Raw genomic sequence first — 22,953 nt, 5'->3', positions numbered from 1 at the left:
AAAATGGAATGTCCAACATTGACAGACAAGCTGTCTTCATCAGGGTATAATGACAAATTCTGCGGGGTGCCTCGTTTATATAGTCTCAAAAGACACACACAGGTGTCTGTAATCATGGCCGGGTGTGGCCTGATATCATTGGTTAATTCTCATATATTAAAATAGACATTACATTTTTGCATCTGAGCTCCTAGTGTGTGGCTACACATACACAAAACCATACAACTCCAATGATGTATTGTATTATACTTTTATTAAAATTTCACTTATGGAAGAAAAGTACAACTGCAGTAATATGAAAAAGAAGAACATTTACAGATTGACCGTGTTAAACAAAAAACTGGGAAATTATTTATCAGGCCACAATCTTATCAACTCTGTACACCTTGTTATATTATGCAACAAAAAAAAGTACATTTCAATACTATGATGTACATGATCGTTGATGTACATTCAACAGCGTTTTACGTTCGAAAGCTTTTCCACAATCCAGGCACTTATAAGGCTTCTCGTTTGAGTGTGTAGACATGTGTCTCTTCAGGGAGTCATGGTAGTTAAAGCGTTTGTCACAGAGGGAACATGAATACGGCTTCTCCCCTGTATGAGTCCTGTAGTGCGTAGTGAGAAAATTGGCTTGAACAAAGCCCTTTCCACAGACGTTGCACTTGAACGGCCGTTCTCCAGTATGGTATCTCATGTGTATCTTCAGTTCAGCTCTCGACCTGAAAGCCTTATCACAATTCTTATGATTGCATTTAAAAGGCCTCTCCCCCGTGTGAATCAGATCATGCCTTTTCAACGAATCTGCACAAACAAACTGCTTACCACAGTACGTACACGGGTAACGCACCCCACCGTGCTGAGTCTTCTCGTGGTTCGCACGGGAATTACTAAGCCTGAAAGGTTTCCCACAATGGCGGCACGGGAAGCGATACTCTGTGGATTTTTCACCATGGCTATTCTGCATGTGTTGTTTCAGGTCAATGTTGGTATAAAAGGCCTTGCCACACTCCCAGCAGAGACAAGGCCTGTCGTCAGAGTGCCTTTTCTCGTGTTCGACTAGGTCATAATTGTAGATGAACCTTTTTGGACACTGGGAGCACTGTAAGGGGAGGTTCCCAGTATGAACCATCTCGTGTTTGATGAGGGAATGGAACTTCTTGTAGCTTTTCGGACAATGGGTGCAGACGAACGGCCCGCTGAACTTATGGACATCCAGATAGTGCGTTCTGAGGTTTGTGAGCATGAAACTCTCCTCACACATGCTGCACTGAACAGGCCGGTGCCAGAGCTTGTGTCTGGTTAAAGTTTGTAAGTCAGGCAATACCTTTCTGCATCCTGCGCAGTAGAGCGGGCCGTGGATAAGTTTGTGTTTCCTTAGTTTTGATTGGATAGTGAATGTCTTTTCACATTTGTCACATTCAAAACGTATGTCGAAGCTGTCGAGCTCAGCAGCGTCAACTGTCTGAACCTTGCAATAACGTCTGAGATGGGCCCTCAAACCTCCGCTGTGTATGAATTTCATCCCACACTGAGGATGAGGGCAGGAGAAAGGGCGCTCGCCTGAGTGAGTTCTCATGTGATACTCAAAGGCACCAGCAGTCACGCTTTTACCACAAATACGGCAAATATGTTTTTGGAAAGTTTTTCGGTCAGGCTTCTTTGTTGTGCTGCAACACTTGGGTCTTTTGGTCTGGCTGGGTTCTGGATCGTAAGACGGGTCCTGGTGTGTACTGCTGGTGAAGGACGAGTCACTGTCCTCAGGTGTTGCCTCAAGAGGAAGACCACTGGACGGCTCTGTGTCCCCTCCTTCAGGTGACGGTTTCTGGACTGTTCCCACTTCTCCGAGAGAATAGTGGCGATTCTCTGAGTGAATCTTCATGTGGGTACTTAAGTATCCAATGCGATGCACAATCTTGCCGCACACTTTGCACGTTCTACGGTCTATGGAGGATTGTGCGAATTCTGTCTCACACGTAGTAAACAGAGCACTACTGCCCTCTCCAGAAGGAACCTCCTCTTTTTGCCCAGTTCCAAACAGACATGACTTTCTGTGAGTTTGCAAATTGTACAAGTGCTTGAAAGTCTTCTGACAATTGCGACATTGATAGGTACGACCGTTGTTATGGGTTTGCATGTGCTTTTTCATGTCTGAAAAGCGGGATAAGACACGTCCACACACTGTGCATGTATTGGGGTTTTGGGGTGTTTTAACTCTTTTGCAGACACTGCGTTTCTCTTCTGAAAATTCAGTTTTGGTTTGTTTCCATTCTCCTGCTAACAAGGTCTTCATCTTACACCCCCTGTTTCTTCTCACTGGTCTTAAGGGCAATGTTAGGTTAGTGGTATTAATCCTTTGTATCTCCACTGAGGGCTTGTGAAGCATGGACGTTATAATCCTATCAGACAGGTCTATGCTTTTCATTTGTGCAGGGCTAGGTTCTCTGTGTTTCTTTCCATGAGGCATGCCACTGGCATCAATTCTCTCTCTTTTGTGCCTTTTGAGCTTATTCTTGACTAAAGGCTCCATCGTCCCATCTTCCCCTAAAACTGTCACAGTTTCATACACTGGTTCCACCGCTTCAGTCTCTGGGTCAGCAAACTCTGCATTATCATCCTCCTCATTTTCCTTTCTCTCACATTCCACGCTCTCCTCTCTTTCTACTACATCCATACTTGTCCCCGGTTCCATCTCTGTGTACTCTGTCAGTGTTGCAGAGTCCACCTCCAACTCTTTGGTGAATGTATCCATGAAGACATTCAAGGATGATACTGGTGTTTCTGATTCTGTCTGTTCTGTTGCAATCACCACCCTTTCTACAGGAGGGAGACAGAGAGCTGAGAGAATGCAGTCCCCGTCGGTGGAAGACAGAGTATCTAGAAAAGGATAGTATGGTTAAATAAAGAATAAATGTTAATGTCCCTAACTGAAAAAATATCTAACATCTACATGAGTCCTGAAAGATGCCTACCATTGTTGTCTAGCAGGCCGAGGTCTCTGTGGTACTGAAGCAGGGTTTTCAACTCTTGAGGGTGAGACACAGACTCGACACATTCCTCCAGAACAGAGGGAACATTGCTGAGCAGCGAGGAAGCCTGACAATGACGAATACAGAGTTAGAAGGAATATAGGTAGAATTCCCACAGTGCCTAAATGTCAAGTCCATGGTTCCTCTATGATCTTAGTTTATTTCTACTAGTACCTGTTGGAAACTTGATACGGGAAGTAGCTTCTCAAGCCTCGAAAGAAATTGACATACGAGTTTCTGGATAGCTTCGTCATAACTGGGACCAAATTCTACAGGAAAAACATCCTAAAACAGTGTAAAGAAATATGAGCTATGAAAACGTCTCAGAAGAGATTATTTAAATTGTTTAAATACACAGCAGTCATGAGGAAATTACCCATGGCTATTCCATACCCATACTGACTGACCTGGAAGAAATGTTCTCTCTCATCAGGGTCTTTTAGAAGGGTTTGAACCAGCCCCAGGAAGTTGGATTCAGATAATCCTACCTCTGCATCAGTCGCCTGAAACGCATAAAATCATGTTGCCTTCATTAGGACATCTAGATAAAATCTTGTCATTTAGGGTGCATATGTTTTTGCCAAAATGCATCAATGTCTTATCAGAAATCTCTAAGACTGACTGATTTAGAAATTAGCTGAGTCTCTGCCCTAAGGAGCTCACCTGTGTCCCCCAGAGAGGTGTGAGGGTCTGTATCCTGTCCAGGTGTGGCTGAATGGTCTGGAGGTCTGTGATCGGCTTGGAGGAACACAACTCCAGGACCAGCTGAAACCAGAGCAAACCAGTCAGGAAACATAGTGGGTACAATAATACTAAATATGATCATCTCATCTTTCCAATGGTTTGATTAACACTACCCCCCCCCCCCCTTTCTCACCCGTGCTCGAAGACCCAGAATAAGTTGGGCCCTCTGACTGTGATTCAGAAGCTCTGGAACCATCTCTGTGACCATGGTAACAAACTCCTCCAGCATCCCATAATCCATCACTTGTCTCTGCTGGACCGTTTGCCAGATGGCTGCTGAGACCAGCCGCAGAGGTGGAACCATGAGGCGCAGAGAGGGGAGAGGAAGAGGGGGACCTGAAAACAGAGAATTTGTTTGACGAGGACAGCAATGCCAGTTTTGTTACAACTGATTCCGTTCAGATGAACCATAGACTGAGTCATCGATAACGCCACCCCATTGTTTCCTATGTGAAGTCTCAGTTGCACATTTCAAGATCAAGTAGTGTCGTTTTAGCTCTTCACCATCTTGCTTCATGGAGCAGTTTTTGGAAACATTGCATGAGCTTTTTGAGCTACTCTAGGAAGCATCCTAAACAGTAGAACAAAGTTGAACATTTCCAAAATGTAGTATACTTTATAATGCCCGGATGTCATACTCATTTCAGCTTTGACAACAGCTTATCAATTAGATATAGGGGCGCTAACCACCACATTTTCTTTGCCCGGATGTGATACAGCCTGGATTTTTACCAGGGACTGTAGTGACACCTCTTGCACTGAGATGCAGTGGCTTAGACAGCTGCGCCACTCGGGAGCCATTTATTTTACTTTTATTTTGTAGGCCTAAATCATAATCATATTGCAGGGCATGTCTCTCTTTTTCTGACAAGAACTGAGTATTCCCACTCCACAATAAAATATTAGGCTATTTATTCGTTGCTCATTCAATTGCCAACTCAATTACCATGCTCAAACGTAAATAGACCGGTAGTCTATGACAGTATGGGTAGGCTACAGTATTGCTGTGAAATAGGAGCGCAACATAGTAACCTATTTCATCTCAGAGTCTATACCAAGGCAGGAGATAATAATTTATTGTGTTTCTAATAAACAAAATATTAAACAACAATTCACCTTTTGTATAGACATGTGGGCTGTAGGTAGCAAGTAGACAAAAAGCTTAATTTGCAAGAAACCGAAGTATACCTTTAAATCACCAAAAAGTGTGGGCAGGCTACTTTTAGAATCTCCATTTACTCCAGAATGTAGTAAAACATTTAGGCACGGGGTGTTAAATCAGTCCCCTGCTTTCTGGAAACAACAGCCTGCATTACCGAGGTTGGCCTTGAACTTCGTGGCATTAATGAGAAGGGGCAGTTGTTCTACGCTGCGATGAACAATGTAAAAATGGATGGTGGTGGCTAAGCTAATACATGACTAGCTAGCTTGAGTTCTTTGGTAAAGCTACACATGGCTAAAATAAATGCAATTCGACCCGGACAGTTCGCAGGTTTAGCAAAGAGAAAAGGACGTGAACTTCACTGGCTAGCGTTAGATAATTTGGTAAAAGAGAAAAGGACGTGAACTTCACTGGCTAACGTTAGCTAAGTTAGATAGCTAGCTTCTCTGTAGCGTTACTAGTTAGGATCACAAATTCTACTGCATTTTACCATTTTTTCCTGAAATGTGTCCGCTCATCGTGTGGTATTCGCTCCAGTCACATCTATACTCAAAAACTGTGGTGTTGCTTTATGGTTAATCAAATTAATTTCCGGTCTTAAAGTTCGTGAATGTGAGGCGCCAAAGATTTGCCTTGGGAAGCGCTCATTGACAGTGAGGAAGAGGCGAACCGAGAGCGTTTACTCCGCCCAAAAATCTGTCCACGAAAATAGAACCACGAAGTGAGGATTTTATGTATGGAGGTCAATCAGAGTATTGAATTTGGTCAACAAGAACATTTAATTTGCTACGTGCGTCTTATTTGATCGAATATTAGTTTCGTAAAGGTTAGGTTGTTACGAATCGGACTATTTCCATTGTTGAGTGGTTGCTCGACTATCTTGTCAATATAATAGAACATCTTTGTCATTGCGCTATTAACGGAAGGCTGTCGGCAGTCCCGCTCTAAAATGATTCCGTATGGAATTGATCGCACTGCTCAAAAGTTCTGCGCAGCGAGTTATTTTTTTGTTTTGCTCTAGCGCTTGTGCGGAACCATTGCAATGTCAATATAGCTTCCACACGGATGTAAAATAGGTACCATTAACGACCATTGAGCCACCATCTTTGATTGAGTTACAAAAGATAACGTAACGACCTAACATTTTTTTTGTGTGCAAACTTACGAGTAAACGTGGCTATTATTAACATAATTTTCACACCTACCGTTTTCGGATATAACGGCAAGGAACACTCAATATGGAAAGACGCATCCATGGGGGAAAAGGTAAAACAGGACTTTTAGCTAAAAAGGTAGCTAGACAGTGGATATAAAGAAATCAGTATAGCAGCTACATGACGAGCTAGCTAGCAAAGTGGCTAACTTCCTGAAACCGAATGTTGAAGAACATAAACAAAAAACATATTTATCACAGTCAGTTGCAACTGCATTACTTGCTGTTTGGGGGTTGTCGGCTGGGTATCTGTATAGTACTTTGTGACAACTGCTTATGTAATAAGGCCTTTATAAAATACATTTGATTCATGAACTGATAGTTGCTCATCGTTCTCACATCTTTTAGTGTTTTATAGTTTGTTCATCCTGCTAGAGTTTGATGTAATGTGCAATAATAGGTACTTATAAATGGATTTGTGAATAACTAAGTCAACTTCTGTGTTTCAGGTCCCCCTCTTCCTCTCCCCTCTCTGCGCCTCATGGTCCCACCACTGCGGCTGGTCTCTGCAGCCATCTGGCAAACAATCCAGCAGAGACACGTGATGGATTATGGGATGCTGGAGGAATTTGTTACCATGGTCACAGAGATGGTTCCAGAGCTTCTGAACCTCAGACAGAGGGCCCAACTTATTCTGGGTCTTCGAGCAAGGGTGAGAAGAAGAGACAGAACTAGTGGTCATCATTATGTGGGGAACAATGTCATATGATAATATTTAGTCATCTTTGTCTCAAATAAGTCTCCTGACATGTTTGCTCTGGTTTCAGCTGGTCCTAGAGTTGTGTCGCTCCAAGCCGATCACAGACCTCCAGACCATTCAGCCACACCTAGACAGGATACAGACCCTCACACCTCTCTGGGGGACACAGGTGAGCTCCTTAGGGCAGAGACTCAGCTATTGTTTAAATCAGTCAGTCATAGGCATATTTTTGTTAAGACATTGATTAGGGATGCATGATATATTGGTGAGCATATTGGAATATTAGCCAAAAATGCCAACATCAGTATCGACCCGATGTCTAGTTTAACACCGATGTTAAAAACCGATGTCAAAGCTACCGTGCATGACATAATAACGGCACGTAAAATGTTGCTTAACACAGCATTCCTAACCTAGCCCACACAATGTCTGCTATGTGGATCGAGCAGGCAACAAGTCGAGCAGTCATTTGAAAGAGTAAGAACATTTCAGAGAGACAACTCAAAGACTAAATCTATTAAAGCCAAGATAATGGAATTCATTGCCCTTGACAATCAACCGTTCTCTGTCGTTGGTCATGTTGGCTTAAGCCGACTGGTTGAGCACCAGTACACACTACCAAGTGCGCTATTTTTCAGATGTTGCCCTACCGGAGTTACGCAGTATAAGCTTCACTGATATTCGCTTCACGACATGCATACTATGGAACACGTTTGGGTCTTTGCGTGTCAACAAAGATACAGTAGCACTGTCAAAGCTGTACAAAACGGTCTGCAAACACCAGCCACAAACGATGTGTTTACAATACCGCGTGGGTAATAAAGCATCATTTGTTCGACCGCAACTTCTGGGGTAGTTCGCTTTAGCTTGGTACCTAGCTAGCATCAATACAACCAGCCTGTAAACAATGACCAGTAGAAACTGCAGTTTTAGGAATCCTTGTAAGTATTAGCGAGGTTGCCACTTGTTGTTAGCCTATTGAAATTGAACATCAGTTCATGAAAATAAATAGCTAGCCAGCTACTTCATCAGCTGATGTAAGAAGGGATTTATAAATACATTTGATTGATTAACCCTGTTGCCCAAAGCTAATGTTATAAGCAGCCAGCTAGCTTCATCTGGCTAGTGAGGCTCAACCGGACCGTGTTGTGAAGCTAGCCACAATAAGAATTAGGCACAATAGTGGAATTTGCCTTCAAAATGAAAGTATGTAATTGACAGTGATGCAAATGAATACAAAGTAGAATTATGCCATAGTTTTATTTCGAAGGCTAACTGCAATGTCCACTATTGTGGCTAATCCATATTGTGGCTAGCTTCACATAGATGGGGCGGCAGGGTAGCCTAGTGGTTAGAGCATTGGACTCGTAACCGGAAGGTTGCAAGTTCAAGCCCCGGAGCTGACAAGGTACAAATCTGTCATTCTGCCCCTGAACAGGCAGTTAACCCACTGTTCTTAGGCCGTCATTGAAAATAAGAATTTGTTCTTAACTGACTTGCCTAAAGGTAAAATAAAATAGATGGGTCCGATTACCATTAATCAAATAATATAAATTATTTTAGATGACACCTAGCTATATAGTTAGCAAACTAACTGTAGCTACTGAAACAGATTGTTGCTTTACTTTGTTTTTGGGGAAGAACATGGTTTGCATCCATGAGCTAGATAGTTTTTTTTGTGACCAGCACTATAGGTGCGTGAGACAACTTTACCAGCATCATAGCATACGTATCGATGAATCGTTGTGACATATGAAATAGGAGGGATAGTGTAATCGACGTGTAAAAATTTATGAACGCATATTCAGGTCCTGGTTGGTCAACAAGCTTATTTGACGTGTATCTTTCTTGACACGCAAAGACTCAAACGACATTCCATAGAAATCCTGGTTGAGAATGAAACAACTGAACAACGAAACAGCACAGCAAGTAAGTGAAAGAAATAGGTTTTGATTATGTTTTACTGGTAATGGGGACATACATCTATGCCAACAAAATAACGTTTTGGTCAGTGTGGTGTGTGTGTAACCTTTATTTAACTAGGCAAGTCAGTTAAGAAGAAATTCTTATTTACAATGATGGCCCGTATGACACTGGGCCAATTGTGCACCGCACTATGGGACTCCCAATCACGACCGGATGTGATACAACCTGGATTCGAACCAGGGACTGTTGTTACGCCTCTTACACTGGCATGCAGTGCCTTAGACCGCTGCGTCCATGTGTGTGTAACTATTTAACTGTACTAGAATGCTTAAAAGGCCGCTAAAATTAAAATATCGTTATCGAATCTTTTGTCAAGGAAAATATTGGATATCGGTTTCAGCCAAAAATGTCATATCGGTGCATCACTAACAATGATACGTTATGGCAAAAACATATGCAGCCTAAATAACAAGATATCATCTAGATGTCCTGATGAAGTCAACATGTTTATATTCTGTGTTTCAGGCGACTGATGCAGAGGTAGGATTATCTGAATCCAACTTCCTGGGGCTGGTTCAAACCCTTCTAAAAGACCCTGATGAGAGAGAACATTTCTTCCAGGTCAGTGGGTATGGAATAGCTGTGTGTCATTTCCACAAATTAAATAGTCTCCTCAGAGGTTTTCATAGCTCATATTTCATTACTCTGTTTTAGGATGTTTTTCCTGTAGAATTTGGTCCCAGTTATGACGCAGCCATACAGAATCTCATGTGGCAATTTCTTTCGAGACTTGAGAAGCTACTTCCCATGTCAAACTTCCAACAGGTACTAGAAGAAATAAACTAAAATCATATAGAGGAACCATGGGCTTGGCACTTAGGACTTGTGGGAATTCTACCTATGTTCTTTCTAACTGTACCCTCATCTGTCAGGCTTCCTCGCTGCTCTGCGATGTTCCCTCTGTTCTGGAGGAATGTGTTGAGTCAGTGTCTCACCCTCAGCAGCTGAAAACCCTACTTCAGTACCACAGAGACCTTGGCCCACTGGACAACCATGGTAGGCATCTCACAGAAACCATTTTCATGCTTTATATGATAGATTCGTTTTGACACACCCAATGGCAAATTACGTCTATTGAGCATTTACTGAGTTGAGTTTTGGTTCCCTTTCCTTCTTTCACAGACCCTCCATCTTCCACCGATGGGGACTGCATTCTCTCAGCTCTCTGTCTTCCTCCCGTGGAACGGGTGGTGATTGCAACAGAGGTGGATAAAGAAGGAAAAAGCATGGATGTGAAAGAAAGAGAAGAGGGGGTGGATAGCAGGTCAGGGGAATGTGAGAAAAACAAAAGATCCTCTGTTAGTGATGAGGATGCTGCCGAGTTTGCTGACCAAGTGACAGAGAGAGATCCGGAGTATGAAACAGTGATGGTTATCGGGGAAGATGGGATAGAGAAGCCTTTCAAACTTCTCAAAAAGCACCCCCAAAAGAAAGAGGAAACCCATGATCAAAAATGCAGAACCACAGTCAAACCTGGGCAAAAGATAAGCATAGGCGTGTCTAAAGCAATCATGTCCTCCATGATACAAAAGCCCTCAGTGGACCTACAAGGGGTTGTTATCACTAACGTAACACAGACCCCCAAATCCAGTCAAAAGGTTGGAAGAGCTAAAAGGTCCCTGGAGCGTAGGACATGCAAGGTGTGTGGTAAGGTCGTTCAGCGTCCTGCAGTCTTGAGGAAACACATGGTGACTCACACTGGTGACTGGCCCTATCAATGTCCCACCTGTAAGAAGATTTACAAGACTTTGGGAAGCTTCCAGGAACATACTGAAAAATGTGTCTTTCCTATTGAGGAAACGCCTGAGGAAAGTGAGCCGTCCATATCAGTAATGCAATACAAGGGTCTGATGTTGAAGAAAATTTTACCGCGTCCGCCAGGACAAAAAGTAGCCCAAAACGATAAACAAAAACGCATTGTCTGCAAGACATGTCCTGTTTGTGGGAAGACTTTAGCCACAAGCTCGAGCATGAAGCGGCATCAGATTATCCACACCGAGCCCAAAAAGTGCAGAGTGTGCGAACAGGTCTTCCCTAACCCTTCCGAACTGAAGATCCACATGGAGTCCCATCCGAAGAAAGGCATCCATCAATGTAGTAACTGTGAGAGGACTTTCAAGCACGATTACAGTGTGAAGGCTCATGAAGAGGCTTGTCTGTTTCTGAGTCGTCAACAAGGGGAGCTTGGAGAGAGTAGTGGTCTTCCAGCTACGGGGCAAACAGACCCAGGGCCATCGGGCAGTACACACCAGCAGAGCGTGACATGTGAAGCAGAAATCCTACAACTCTCTGCCACTCTGAGCAAACAGAATTCTGCCTTCACTTACATGCATTCCGTGGAGGGGTCATCCGCAAGGGCCAAAAGGTCCCTGGAGCGTAGGACATGCAAGGTGTGTGGTAAGGTCGTTCAGCGTCCTGCAGTCTTGAGGAAACACATGGTGACTCACACTGGTGACTGGCCCTATCGATGTCCCACCTGTAAGAAGATTTACAAGACCTTGAGAAGCTTCCAGAAACATATTGAAAGATGCGTCTTTCCTATTGAGGAAACGCCTAAGGACAGTGAGTCGTCCTCCACCAATGCAACCGAATCTTCTTCCCCGGAACCCAGCGCACCTATAGGATCATCCAAACGCTGTGCAAGGTGTCCTATTTGCCATAAATTTATATTGGGATACCTGCGATATCACATTCTATCTCACTCAGATGAGCGCCCACATGCTTGCCCTCGTTGTGGGTCGAAGTACAAGTTTGACTTTGTGTTGAGGAGGCACATGAGACTGTTCTGCAAGGTGAAGAAGGGTGAACCTGTTGAATTAGGGGAAAAGAAAGTCCATAAGTGTAATGAATGTGGTAAGGAATTCGGGCTAAAATCCACACTGACGGCACACAAGCGCATCCACAACCCGCTCCGCTGTGCCTATTGCCGAAGGATGTTCCCAGACCAAGAAACACTTGCAATACACAAGGTAGAGCACAAACCGGTTCAATGCACCATGTGTGAGAAGAGCTTCAATGTGATAAGGTACCTCTCTAGACACTACGTCGATGACCATCAGTTCAGCGGTCCGTTCCGCTGCACCTACTGTGAGAGAAGCTATGCTGATTTAGCAGCTCTCATCAGACACCAGAGGATTCACACTGGCGGGGAGCCCCCATACAAGTGCGCCCACTGTCCAAAGAAGTTCCATTTTGAAACTGCTCTTGTGACACACCAGAGAAATCACACGGGAGAGAAACCATGCCTTTGCTGGGAGTGTGGTAAGACCTTCCAATCCAAGGGGATTCTGAAATCGCACATGAATCGTGTTCATACTCCTCAGGTGAAACGCATCCCTTGTTCCCAGTGTAACAAAGTTTTCAGGGACAAAGGTCAAATGAAAATGCATGAGAATGTTTACCACAAAGGGGTGCGTTACCCATGTTCCTACTGTGGTAAGGGATTCTACAGCCCTGCTCCATTGGCAAGACACGTGCTGATTCACACAGGGGAGAATCCTTATTCCTGCACATATAAGGAGTGTACAAGGGTTTTCAAATCCGCATCTGAACTGAGGATACACATGAGATACCATACTGGAGAGCGGCCATTCAAGTGCAAGGACTGTGGGAAGGGTTTTGTTCAAGCCCATTATCTCACCATACACCGACGAAGTCATACCGGGGAGAAGCCTTATCCATGTCTCACCTGTGACAAGTCCTTCGGCACCTCCCATCAGTTGAGCAGACACATGAAGACTCACACGGGAGAGAAGCCCTACCAATGTATGGATTGCGGGAAAGCTTTCAATCGTAGAGATCGTTTGCGGACTCATCAAGACAAATGCCACCCAGCTTATTAGTCAATGTTCTATAAATGCTTGTGTTATCCAACTGTAAATTAACTGCAATTTATGTAGCTTATTATGTAGCCAGTAGCAAATAACACTGCCTGAATTGAACATGCATAATGTTGCATTTCATTTTTTACTATGGCTGTAGTGATGAACTAATTTCTGCAATTAATAAAGTACAGTCAAGTCAGGAAGCCAGAGTCAAATGTTTCCCGGAAAATCTTTATTTGTGATGGCAACATCATGCAAAAGAAAGCTCAGGAAAAAATCTAATCCTAACCAATTGGAATGATCTGCATGTGAAGACAACATCAAGGCAATGTCTTTAAAATAAGGTAGTCATTCTGGTTCCAATTTAACAATGCCCGTAGAATCATGTTTGTCACAAAGATCAACAGCTTGATCTCCTCTAAAGTGAGCTCAACAATATGCACATCATGTAAGACAATTCTATGGACATTATCTTTTTTTGAAAGGAAAGACACACAAAATATATCTGAATGGGTTCAGGAGCTGATTTCTGCCTTGGTAGCCTACAGTATATTGCCATTGAATGAACTAATTTCAGAAGAGCCATTTTGAAATGACAGACTATGATAAATATAGATAGCCCATTAAGACAATGTTGACAAATGTGAATTGAAAGCCATTTACAGCAATGCAGATGCGGCAGTTACTGTATCAGTGAAAACATATTTGGGGCGCTGAGTGAGATCTCATATCCACCGAAAATGTACAGTTAATTCAAATAGCAGGTGACAGCTCCTGGTAAATTCCAACTTCAAAAAAAATTTTAAAAAATAAAAATAAAAAAATGTTTGGGGAAATATTAAGTATTGACTAGGACATGAACAGTTTTAACTGCCATCTTTATACAGGAATGTACACTGGGTCAGAAAGACAAAACAAAAAGGTTTTCCAGCCAAGGGATACAACGCCTCCATTACACTTCCGCTCCATTGGGATTCAGGAAAAAAATACTATGTACATTTGAGATAAACGGTTTTAGTTAATATCCCACCCCAAGAAGTTGGCTCCAATGTTTTACAGTGCCAAATCAAAGGCAATTTGTTTTCACCTCTTTTGCTAACGTGTCAAATCAGAGTACACTTATGTAGAAAAATTCTTCCTGTTTTTCTTCCTTTATACAGTGATAAAAAAAAAGGCTTGATGCATCAAACAGAAAGCTGCAGGATGGCCTCTTCAGGTTGATTCTAGGGTGTATTCAGCGAGGTGAAGCGTTCAAAGCGTTGCAGATAGAAATATAATGAATTGAGCTGACAACTATTATCTAGCTCTACATAATCTGTTCTACACAGTACATTTCTTTCTGAGAGCACTTACGTTTGCACCCCCCTGAACAGGCCCATGGGTGTCGCTGATAGTGGTCAGGAGACAGGACAAACTGTAAAAGTCTCACTCTCTGTCTCACGCATCTTACACTGGTGGGGGGAGTAGAGGGGGTGGGATGGAGGCAACGGTTTCCTTTGTAGCGCCATCCACAAGTCTGCCAAATTGATGATCTTTGGTACTTATGCTGGAAGACTCAGCTTCTTTCCTTTCAGTACTGAAACAGAGGAGAGATGTTTAGGTTCAACGCTCCTGTTCAACTGATGCTCAGCGCATTTTCTTCACATCTAACAGATACCAGAGCCTCCTGGTGAGTGCTGAAAGTGACAAGCCAATCATATATACTGGACTTTAAGACCCTAGGCTTCCACATTGAGAGTAGGAGTAAAGTGCCTGGTTAGTTATCCAACGTATACAAATGCTGAACCATTATAGCTCCCACTTAATATAGAACGGGGTAAGATGAGACACTAGACTCAGAAGTCAAAGTTCATGCTAGCTTATTCACGCTGCACGGCCTCATTAAGTCACCATTGCACGATACACCCAGACCCATTTTCTTACATTTAGCTCCAAAACCAGTACCCCATAGAATACTTAATGCCTCATTCACATTACATCTGAGAAGTCTGTAGAGATGTGCCAGATGTCATTCATTTAAATGGGGACTGTATGCAACAGTGTTGTATCACTGCGCACCCTGCAGTTGAAGGCTCTGTTGTGAAACGGATGTGCATACTTTCAAATTTTTCCAAACTTTGCATTGTCATCAAGTGTGCTTCAGCGCAGCCAGAGTCCGTGTACAAGTACAGTGAGATAACTTTCTAGCAAGCTCTAAACCCAACAATGCAGTACTCAATATCAATGTAGTACTAAAAACAACATAGAACAAAAACAAATAAATAAAATAAAAACAAGCTAAATACAGGTGAACAAGATGTGATTTTCAGCAATGGTTTTATGGGATAGCTAGTGGCTTATAAACAATTAACCATCCCTATAAGTGAGTACTATCTTAATAGTATTGTTAAATACACATTGACCGCTAAGCCAATTATACTATGTGACCTGCCTCCCATTTAAGTTTTTTATATTTCCAATTATTAGGTGCAGGTCGCTAGCTATAATATCTTATGCATAGCCTAGCTTTTAGCTACCGTTAGCTAGCTGCTCTGTAAACTAGTTTAACTTGGTAGAAAATTTGAGAAACAAGTTTAGGAAAAACTAAAATAAATGTTTTATTATCACCTGAAACAATATGTTTCTCCTGTCTAGAATGAAAGTCGTTTTGCAATTTTCCAAAATAAATGTGATCGCTGACTAGAGACTCTCCTCAATCTTGTCTTGCGTTGTGTCATCTTCATGCAATTTGGTTCCATTACTGGATGGAGAAGCATAGGGTTTCTATGCTCGCCGTCCAGTAGCGGAACCAGATTGCATGAAGATGTCATACGGCACGATGTGAATGGGGCATTACTCTAAGCACTCTTTGTGTAACAGTTTCGGCGACTGTAAGAGAAGTGAGTAAAAGGACACTACAGCGTCACACTTTGCACCAAACTTACTTAGGAATTAAGTTGGAAGACTGCAACTCGACTCACCTTTCGTTACGTACAGATAGAAGAAGTCACAATAGAGGATTGTCTGAACGACACCGGCCACGATAGCGATCATGTCGAAGAACCCCTCCAAATAGAAGCGCCAGATCCAGTTGATGAGGTACAGGGCCCGGTACAGGCCCAGGAAGAACAGGTAGTGGGTGGTGATAGTCTCTGCCTCGCCAGTTTTACTGATCATGAAGAGCTGTGGCAAGATGGCCACCGACTCCAAGTAGATGGAGAATGTCCACAGGATCTGGAGGGAGAGAAGATGCGGAGAGAGAGCGGTGGAGTGTGTGGCTCTAAATCAGTTGCTGTATAAGACACTGATGCAGTATGCACTCATCATACCGAGATGTGTGTGTGGACTTACCTCGAGAGGAGAGAAGTCGTGGTTGACAAGGAAAGCCAGCCCTCCCACGGGGACGACCAGGAACTCCACTCTGAAGGTGTCATGGTTACCGTCGTAGGTGGCCTTGAACTTAGTGTAGATCAGGTACACAGTGGCATACGCACAGCCAATGTAAATTACCTGAAACATAATACAATACACTAGTAAAGGGTGAGGATACATACAGCATACTGATTAGATGATCCCTTCACTAGAACTTGGAAGGGGAGTGTGTTTACATCCAAATTACTTTAACCCAAGGGTCTCCAACAGGTAGATTAGCTCGCAGCTCACCTGAGTGGCTCGCCAATCAATTCTAAAAGTACATGCATTTAAAGTGTTCCGTTGCAAACTGTCATAAACAAATCTCCCAGCTACTATCCAATCAAAGCCACATTTACATTATCCCACCTCTGGTTATCCACTATTGCCTCAAAAAGCCAAATGTAACATCCGGCAATAAATATTCAGCAATATTGCCCCCGTCTGTTTGGTGTGCGCGTGTCTATCTAGACAACCATTCAGTCTACCCACAAGATTGTTTTCACAAAAAAACTCAAATCTCATTGAAATGTTAACTGCAAAGTAGGCTTACCTGACAGCACTATATTAATACAATCATTGGGTGGCCATTGTTTTGCAAACTGCCATGACGTGCTACAGCAGTAGGCCAATAGCAGAAAATTGCTAGACCTACACATTCCTCTTGCTAGATGAGCAATTAAAGGGGAATTACACCAACAACAAATCTAAATCAGACCTCAATAATGGTCTTCTTATGCGATTTAAATATTTTCATGGACTCAGAATATAGCGAAACAATGAAAACGTAATATTGAGTACCAAAATAAAAACAGGAAAAAGAATTTGGGAAAATACTAAACATTTTATGGGGTCCCCTTAGATTATTTAGCAGGTATATTGACAGAAAACATACATTGTACATCACAGACCCAGGGAAGAGTTGCAGGGTAGAGAAGAATGTGCCAATTTGAAAGCTATTTAAAAAATGTAAGTAAACTTTATAGCTTGCAAAAGGTTTAACACACACACTAGAAAAGGTTGCAGACCCGAGTTAACCAGTCTTCAGAAAGTACTCATACCCATTGACTTATTCCTCAGTGTTTTATATCCTGAAAATGTATTAAAATATATACACAATAACCCCATAATGACAAAGTGAAAATGTTTAGAAATGTTAGCAACTTAATTGAAAATGAAATGCATAAACATCCAATTTACTTAAGAATTCACACCTAGTCAATACTTTGTAGAAGCACTTTTGGAAGCAATTACAGCTTTGAGTTGTCTTTGGTACTGTATGTCTATCAGCTTTGCACATCTGGATTTGGGGATTTTCTCAAGCTCTTTTAATTTGGATGGGGAGCTGCGGTGAACAGCAATCTTCAAGTTCTTCCACAGATTTTCAATAAGATTCACATCTGGGATTTCCCTGTACTTGGATCCTAGTCTCCGCCGCTGAAAAGCATCCCCATAGCATGATGCTGCCACCATGCTTCATGGTAGGGATGGTGTAAGAAGTGTGATGAGCTCTGCCTGGTTCTCCAGACACTTGCATTCAGGCCAAACATTTATATTTTTGTCTCAGACCAGAGAATATTTTGTCTTTCATGCTGACCACAGCACTTGCGTTACAAAAAAACATTACACATACATGTTATTCAATCATTGTATCCACACTGCTCACTTGTGTCTACATGGCCAGTTGCTAAAATAGCTGAAAGTCCCACCCCCTCATTGGTTTTTAGGAGCATATACCCACGTGGGTGATTGAACGATTAACTGAGGTCCACACTCCAGTTCAGTTGGTGATGATGCATCGTAAGGTCGGTTGCCAACCGCCATATAAAGTTCAAAGAAGAGATTACTAGAAACTAACTCGGTTTACCTTTAATTAATTGTAGGAGTAGAGGACATTTGTGCATTTCAGGTAAAATTACAACGCAATGGTTATATCCCAGGACAAATTAGCTAGCAACAGCACGCTAGCTAGCTGAATTGCCATGAATATTAATATGCTTTTCGACCAGTCCCCAAATTAATATAATTGGTTTGGAGTTCGTTTTGATATTTCGCGATGACGCACGCGGTCTAGTCTGCATGTCTTTCACCTGCCTTTTTGCAAACTCCAGGTGTACTGTTATGTGCCTTTTTCTTAGGAGTGGCTTCCATCTGGCCACTCTCTCAAGGCCCAGATTGGTGAAGTGCTGTAGAGACGGTTGTCCTTCTAGCAGGTTCTCCCATCTCAGCCAAGGAACTATGTAGTTCTGTCAGAGTGGTCATTGGTCACCTCCCTGACCAAGGTCCTTCTTGCCCGGTAATCAGTTTGGTTGGACAGCCAGCTCTAGGCAGTCTGGGTAGTTCATGTTTTTTCCATTTCCCAATGGAGACCACTGTGGAAATTTTCAACACTCTAGAAATTGTTTTATACCCTTCCCCAGATATACAGTAGGAAGAAAAAGTATGTGAAACCTTTAGAATTAACTGGAGTTCTGCATAAATTGGTCATAAAATGTTATGATCTTCATCTAAGTCACAACAATAGACAGTCTGCTTAAACTAATAACAAACTATACTGTTTCATGGTCTTTCTTGAACACACCGTGTAAACATTCACAGTGCAGGGTTGGAAAAGTATGTGAACCCTTGGATTTAATAACTGGTTGACCCTCCTTTGGCAGCAATAACCTCAACCAAACAATTTCTGTAGTTGTGGATCAGACCTGCACAACAGTCAGGAGGAATTTTGGACCATCCCGCTTCACAAAACTGTATCAGTTCAGCAATATTCTTGGAATGTCTGGTGTGAACTGCTCTTTTAAGGTCATGCCACAGCATCTCAATCGATTTGAGGTCAAGACTATGACTGGGCCACTACAGAAGGCATATTTTCTTCTGTTGAAGCTATTCTGTCATTGATTTACTTCTGTGTTTTTGGCTGTCCTATAGACATTCTCCTGCAAAATGTCTTGATAAACTTGGGAATTCATTTTTCCATCAATGATAGCAAGCTGTCCAGGCCCTGAGGCAGCAAAGCAGCTCAAACCATGATGCTCCCTTCACCAGACTTTACAGTTGGGATGAGGTGTTGATGTTGGTGTGCTGGGCCTTTTCTCCAGTGTTTTGTGTTCCTTCCAAACAACTCAACTGTAGTTTCATCTGTCCACAGAATATTTTGCCAGTAGCTCTGTGGAACATCCAGGTGCTCTTTTGAGAACTTCAGACATGCAGTAATGTTTTTTTATATTTTTTTACAGCAGTGGCTTCTTCCGTGGCGTTTCCCACAAACACCATTCTTGTTTAGTGTTTTATGTATTGTAGACTCGTCAACAGAGATGTTAGCATGTTCCAGACATTTCTGTAAGTCTTTAGCTGACACTCTAGGATTATTCTTAACCTCATTGCGCATTCTGCACTGTGCTCTTGCAGTCATCTTAGCAGGACGGCAACTCCTAGGGACAGTAGCAACAGTGCCGAACTTTCTCCATTTATAGACAATTTGTCTTACTGAGGACTGATGAACATCAAGGCTTTTAGAGATACTTTTGTAACCCTTTCCAGCTTTATGCAAGGCAACAATTCTTAATCTTAGGTCTTCTGTGATCTCTTTTGTTTGAGGCCTGGTTCACATCAGGCAATGCTTCGAGCAAACTCAAATTTGAGTGTTTTTCTTTAAATGGGGCACGGCAGCTCTAACCAAAACCTCCAATCTCGTCTCATTGGACTCCAGGTTAGCGGACTCCTGACTCCAATTAGCTTTTGGAGAAGTCATTAACCTAGGGGTTAACATACGTTTTCCAACCAACACTGTGAATGTTTAAATTATGTATTCAATATAGACAAGAAAAATACAATAATTTGTGTGTTATTAGTTTAAGCACACTGTCTATTGTTCTGACATTTAGTCAAATTTGCACAGAAATCCAGGTAATTCCAAATGGTTCATACTTTTTCTTGCCACTGTATGCATCATCACAATTTCATCTTGCAGATCTATGGACTGTTCCTTCAACTTCATGGTATAGTTTCTGCTCTGACATGCACTGTCAACTGTGGGACCTTAGACATGTGTGTTTCTTTCAAAATCACATCCCAAAAAATTGAATTGGTCACAGGTAGACCCCAATCAAGTTGTGACAGGAAGATCAAAGGAAATTGGATACACATGAGCTCAATTTGGAGTGTCATAGCAAATGGATGTCAATACTTATGTAAATGAGATTTCTGTATTTCATTTTAAATACATTTGCAAACATGTTTTCACTGTCATGCGGTATTGTGTGTAGAGGAGTGAGAAAAATATTACATTTTATGCATTTTAAATTCAGGCTGTAACAAAATGTTGAATAAATGAAGGGTTTTGAATACTTTGAAGGCACTGTTGACATCTTACTAAAAGCAACCTCAGATACAGATGAGAAAAGTTAGCAAATTATCTGCTTGTTGGGTTTTTAAATGTACCAACTAGCGGTATCCATAGTTAGAGGTATACGTTTTGGACACACCCACTCACATACACCAATGAACCTTGGATATTCAAGGGTGTGTCAACTTATCAGTACTTCAATATTGACTCGTGAATAGATTGCTCTACTACAGAGCACGGGTGGGGTGTGTTGCTTGCACAAAGAGCTGTAAGAGGATGAGCCTGCCACCCTCATGGAGGTGAGGGAGTCTATGGTGTGGGTGTCTCACCTTCATGGTGGTGTTGTAGAGGGAGATGAAGGAGGTGAGCAGGTCCAGGTAGCGCGTGGTGAACACCAAGGCGAACAGGATCTGACTCTTCCCGGAGATACCTGTCAGAGAGACAACCAACCAACGGGTGTATGAGACGTCAAATGTTGCTCTTCTCTGCCAAACTCACAACAGTCCCCCATGAGTGTATCTCAAAAGCCTTAAGAAATTCCTCTTCTTGTCCTTCATCTGAAATTTTTGTGCATCCTTCCTTAGAGTGACCACGGATGTGACGCGACAGGGTTGGTGTGAGGCTAAGAAGTGGAATCCTTGCTTTCACCTATCCAGTCAGATCAGTGTAACTTCCCAGGGAGGAACAGGGACTGTGGTGGCCTCTTGATAGGAATCCAAACCTGGCAAGCTAATTTTATCCCATTTCACAGGCTAACCCAGTTAGACCCTGCACCAGGCTTCTGTCTTCTCTAGCATGGCCAGATAGTGATGACAGTGATAAGAACTTAGACTTCCAAGGCGTTTTATTACAGGCAATCTAAACAGGCATAGACTCACAGCTGCCCCTCAGAAGGCCTGCCTGCAAACACTCAAGTAGCAACCTGTCCCCTCACACCCACTTGTCGTCAACCTCCCAATACATTAATAACGCCGCGAGTCTACAGTATACTAAAGAATTTATTCAACTTCAGTGGTTTGGTTATGTTCCTAATGACAGGCACAGTACCTGAGCATAAACAGATTTTTGCCTGACTGGAATTGGTGTCACAAATCCAAACTCTTGGGGGCCACCTGCCAACTGAAGTTGTTGATACATGACAGGTGTCAGTGACTCCTCAGATAATGCATCCTAAACCTGACCTTCAGCCCCAAACTAGTTCACACAACAGACTATGCAACAAACCTTATATTACCAGGGGACATTGGAATTGAACTAATTTAATGTTGTATAAGGTAAAGTCAATATTCTGCTCTAGCTGTGCATTCGACAGCTATTTCTCTTATCCGCGTTTAAGTAAAAGCGCTGCCACGTCACAGGTCAGACCAGGGAAGTATCGGCGTTCAAATCAACTGGGAACTCAGAAGCATACCAGGTCAAATCATGTCGTCAGTGACGATTCAGGTCGGAAAGTCTAAAAACTAGAAAGAGGCGTAAGTTTTCGAGTTGGATGGCTGGTCATAACGATTTTTCCCCAATCTGAGCTCGTTTGTTTCCGAGTTCCCAGTTCCTGTACTACAACAGGGATAATTGTATTTATTTTTGTTTTACCGTTCTTTAACTAAGAAATCATTCTTATTAGTGGGTTAACTGCCTTGTACAGGGACATAACGACATTTTTACCTTTTCAGCTCGGGGGATTCGATCTAGCAACCTTTCGGTTACTGGCCCAACGCTCTAACCACTAGGCTACCTGATGCATGACATATCACACAGGGAAACGGGTTAATAGTGGCGCATTCGTCCGCTGCACTGATGGGTGCCCCCAAACTGACATGCGCAAATCTGTTGCCTGACATCACTAGCAGCTAGCTGGTCAGTAAATGAATGGGATACTCAACTCAACTAGTTGATGTTGGTTTCTTGTTAATTAGCTGTACAAGCTAACTAACGATAACCAACCAAAAGTGTCATGATCACTGGGATTTAGGTGATTTAATTTGGCTAGGTGTATTTCGGCCTTTCCCAACATTATTAACAAGGCCGTGCTAGCATCAATGTTAACAATCTGATTTGCTATAAAGCCGCAAGCGCTAACGTCGTTACCGAGCTAAGGAAACGTTGCTAGCTGGAATGAAGATGTCAATCGGAGATGTGTGCAGGCTGCAAATACTCCAAATGGGAATCTTACTCACCAGCACAGGACCTGGTTTTCCATATTTTTAGAAGTAGAATAATGATGGCTGCTAAATGGGAAAGATCGCCGGTGAGTCTGAAAATGTTCATGATTCTGCTGGGTATTGAAGGCCTTTGCCTTCGCTAGCACGAACTTATGCCCGTCAAAACAAATTCTGCCTTCTAGCCCCCGTTACTGACCGGTTTAAAACCTTACAAAAGGTTCTGTCAGGCACCTAAATGGACGTTTCATCGGTCTGAACGGGAAAATGTCGAGTAATGCGCGACGTGGCCAAAGATATCGGCGCCCAAATGCAAGTCGGGAAAAACTTGACGTTCGCGGAATGGGACACGCCCGTGGGAGGGGCACGTCCGTGATCACAGAAATTGAATTTCTATTCGTTAT

At 42.6% G+C, this 22,953-nt stretch overlaps 3 protein-coding genes across 5 annotated transcripts; 1 reads left to right on the top strand and 2 right to left on the bottom strand.

Annotated features, from left to right (window-relative positions):
- Positions 1–233: 233 nt before the first annotated feature.
- LOC109899965 (zinc finger protein 184-like) lies at positions 234–5,634 on the bottom strand. 2 transcript variants are annotated; one of them, XM_020495640.2, is made up of 7 exons: positions 5,426–5,634; positions 3,907–4,109; positions 3,693–3,794; positions 3,437–3,532; positions 3,204–3,314; positions 2,973–3,096; positions 234–2,877 (listed from the first exon to the last, which is right to left on the bottom strand). In XM_020495640.2, the coding sequence occupies exons 1-7, from the start codon at positions 5,451–5,453 to the stop codon at positions 425–427; spliced, it is 3,117 nt and encodes a 1,038-aa protein (XP_020351229.1). In that variant the 5' UTR covers positions 5,454–5,634; the 3' UTR covers positions 234–424. The 2 variants fall into 2 exon arrangements, 1 of the variants encoding a protein (XP_020351229.1); XR_004211576.1 differs by lacking the exon at positions 234–2,877 and having other exon boundaries at positions 3,018–3,096; positions 3,204–3,532; positions 5,426–5,584.
- Positions 5,635–5,783: 149 nt separating this feature from the next.
- Positions 5,784–13,459, top strand: LOC109899966 (zinc finger protein 271-like). Of its 2 annotated transcripts, XM_031835343.1 has the most exons (8): positions 5,784–6,201; positions 6,598–6,800; positions 6,916–7,017; positions 9,300–9,395; positions 9,489–9,599; positions 9,707–9,830; positions 9,957–10,449; positions 11,200–13,052. In XM_031835343.1, the coding sequence occupies exons 1-8, from the start codon at positions 6,174–6,176 to the stop codon at positions 12,674–12,676; spliced, it is 2,634 nt and encodes an 877-aa protein (XP_031691203.1). In that variant the 5' UTR covers positions 5,784–6,173; the 3' UTR covers positions 12,677–13,052. The 2 variants fall into 2 exon arrangements, with proteins under 2 accessions (XP_031691203.1, XP_020351231.2); XM_020495642.2 differs by having other exon boundaries at positions 9,957–13,459.
- Positions 12,869–22,943, bottom strand: LOC109899967 (ER lumen protein-retaining receptor 2-like). The gene is made up of 5 exons (XM_020495643.2): positions 22,568–22,943; positions 20,723–20,823; positions 15,989–16,147; positions 15,619–15,871; positions 12,869–14,234 (listed from the first exon to the last, which is right to left on the bottom strand). Exons 1-5 carry the CDS (start codon positions 22,656–22,658, stop codon positions 14,200–14,202), a joined length of 639 nt encoding a protein of 212 aa, XP_020351232.1. The 5' UTR covers positions 22,659–22,943; the 3' UTR covers positions 12,869–14,199.
- Positions 22,944–22,953: the final 10 nt, after the last annotated feature.

Source organism: Oncorhynchus kisutch, linkage group LG11 (genome assembly GCF_002021735.2).
Source record: "Oncorhynchus kisutch isolate 150728-3 linkage group LG11, Okis_V2, whole genome shotgun sequence".
Classification (NCBI taxonomy): Eukaryota; Metazoa; Chordata; class Actinopteri; order Salmoniformes; family Salmonidae; genus Oncorhynchus; species Oncorhynchus kisutch.
Note: the sequence above shows the minus strand (reverse complement) of the source record. Positions and strands in the feature narration are given on the sequence as shown.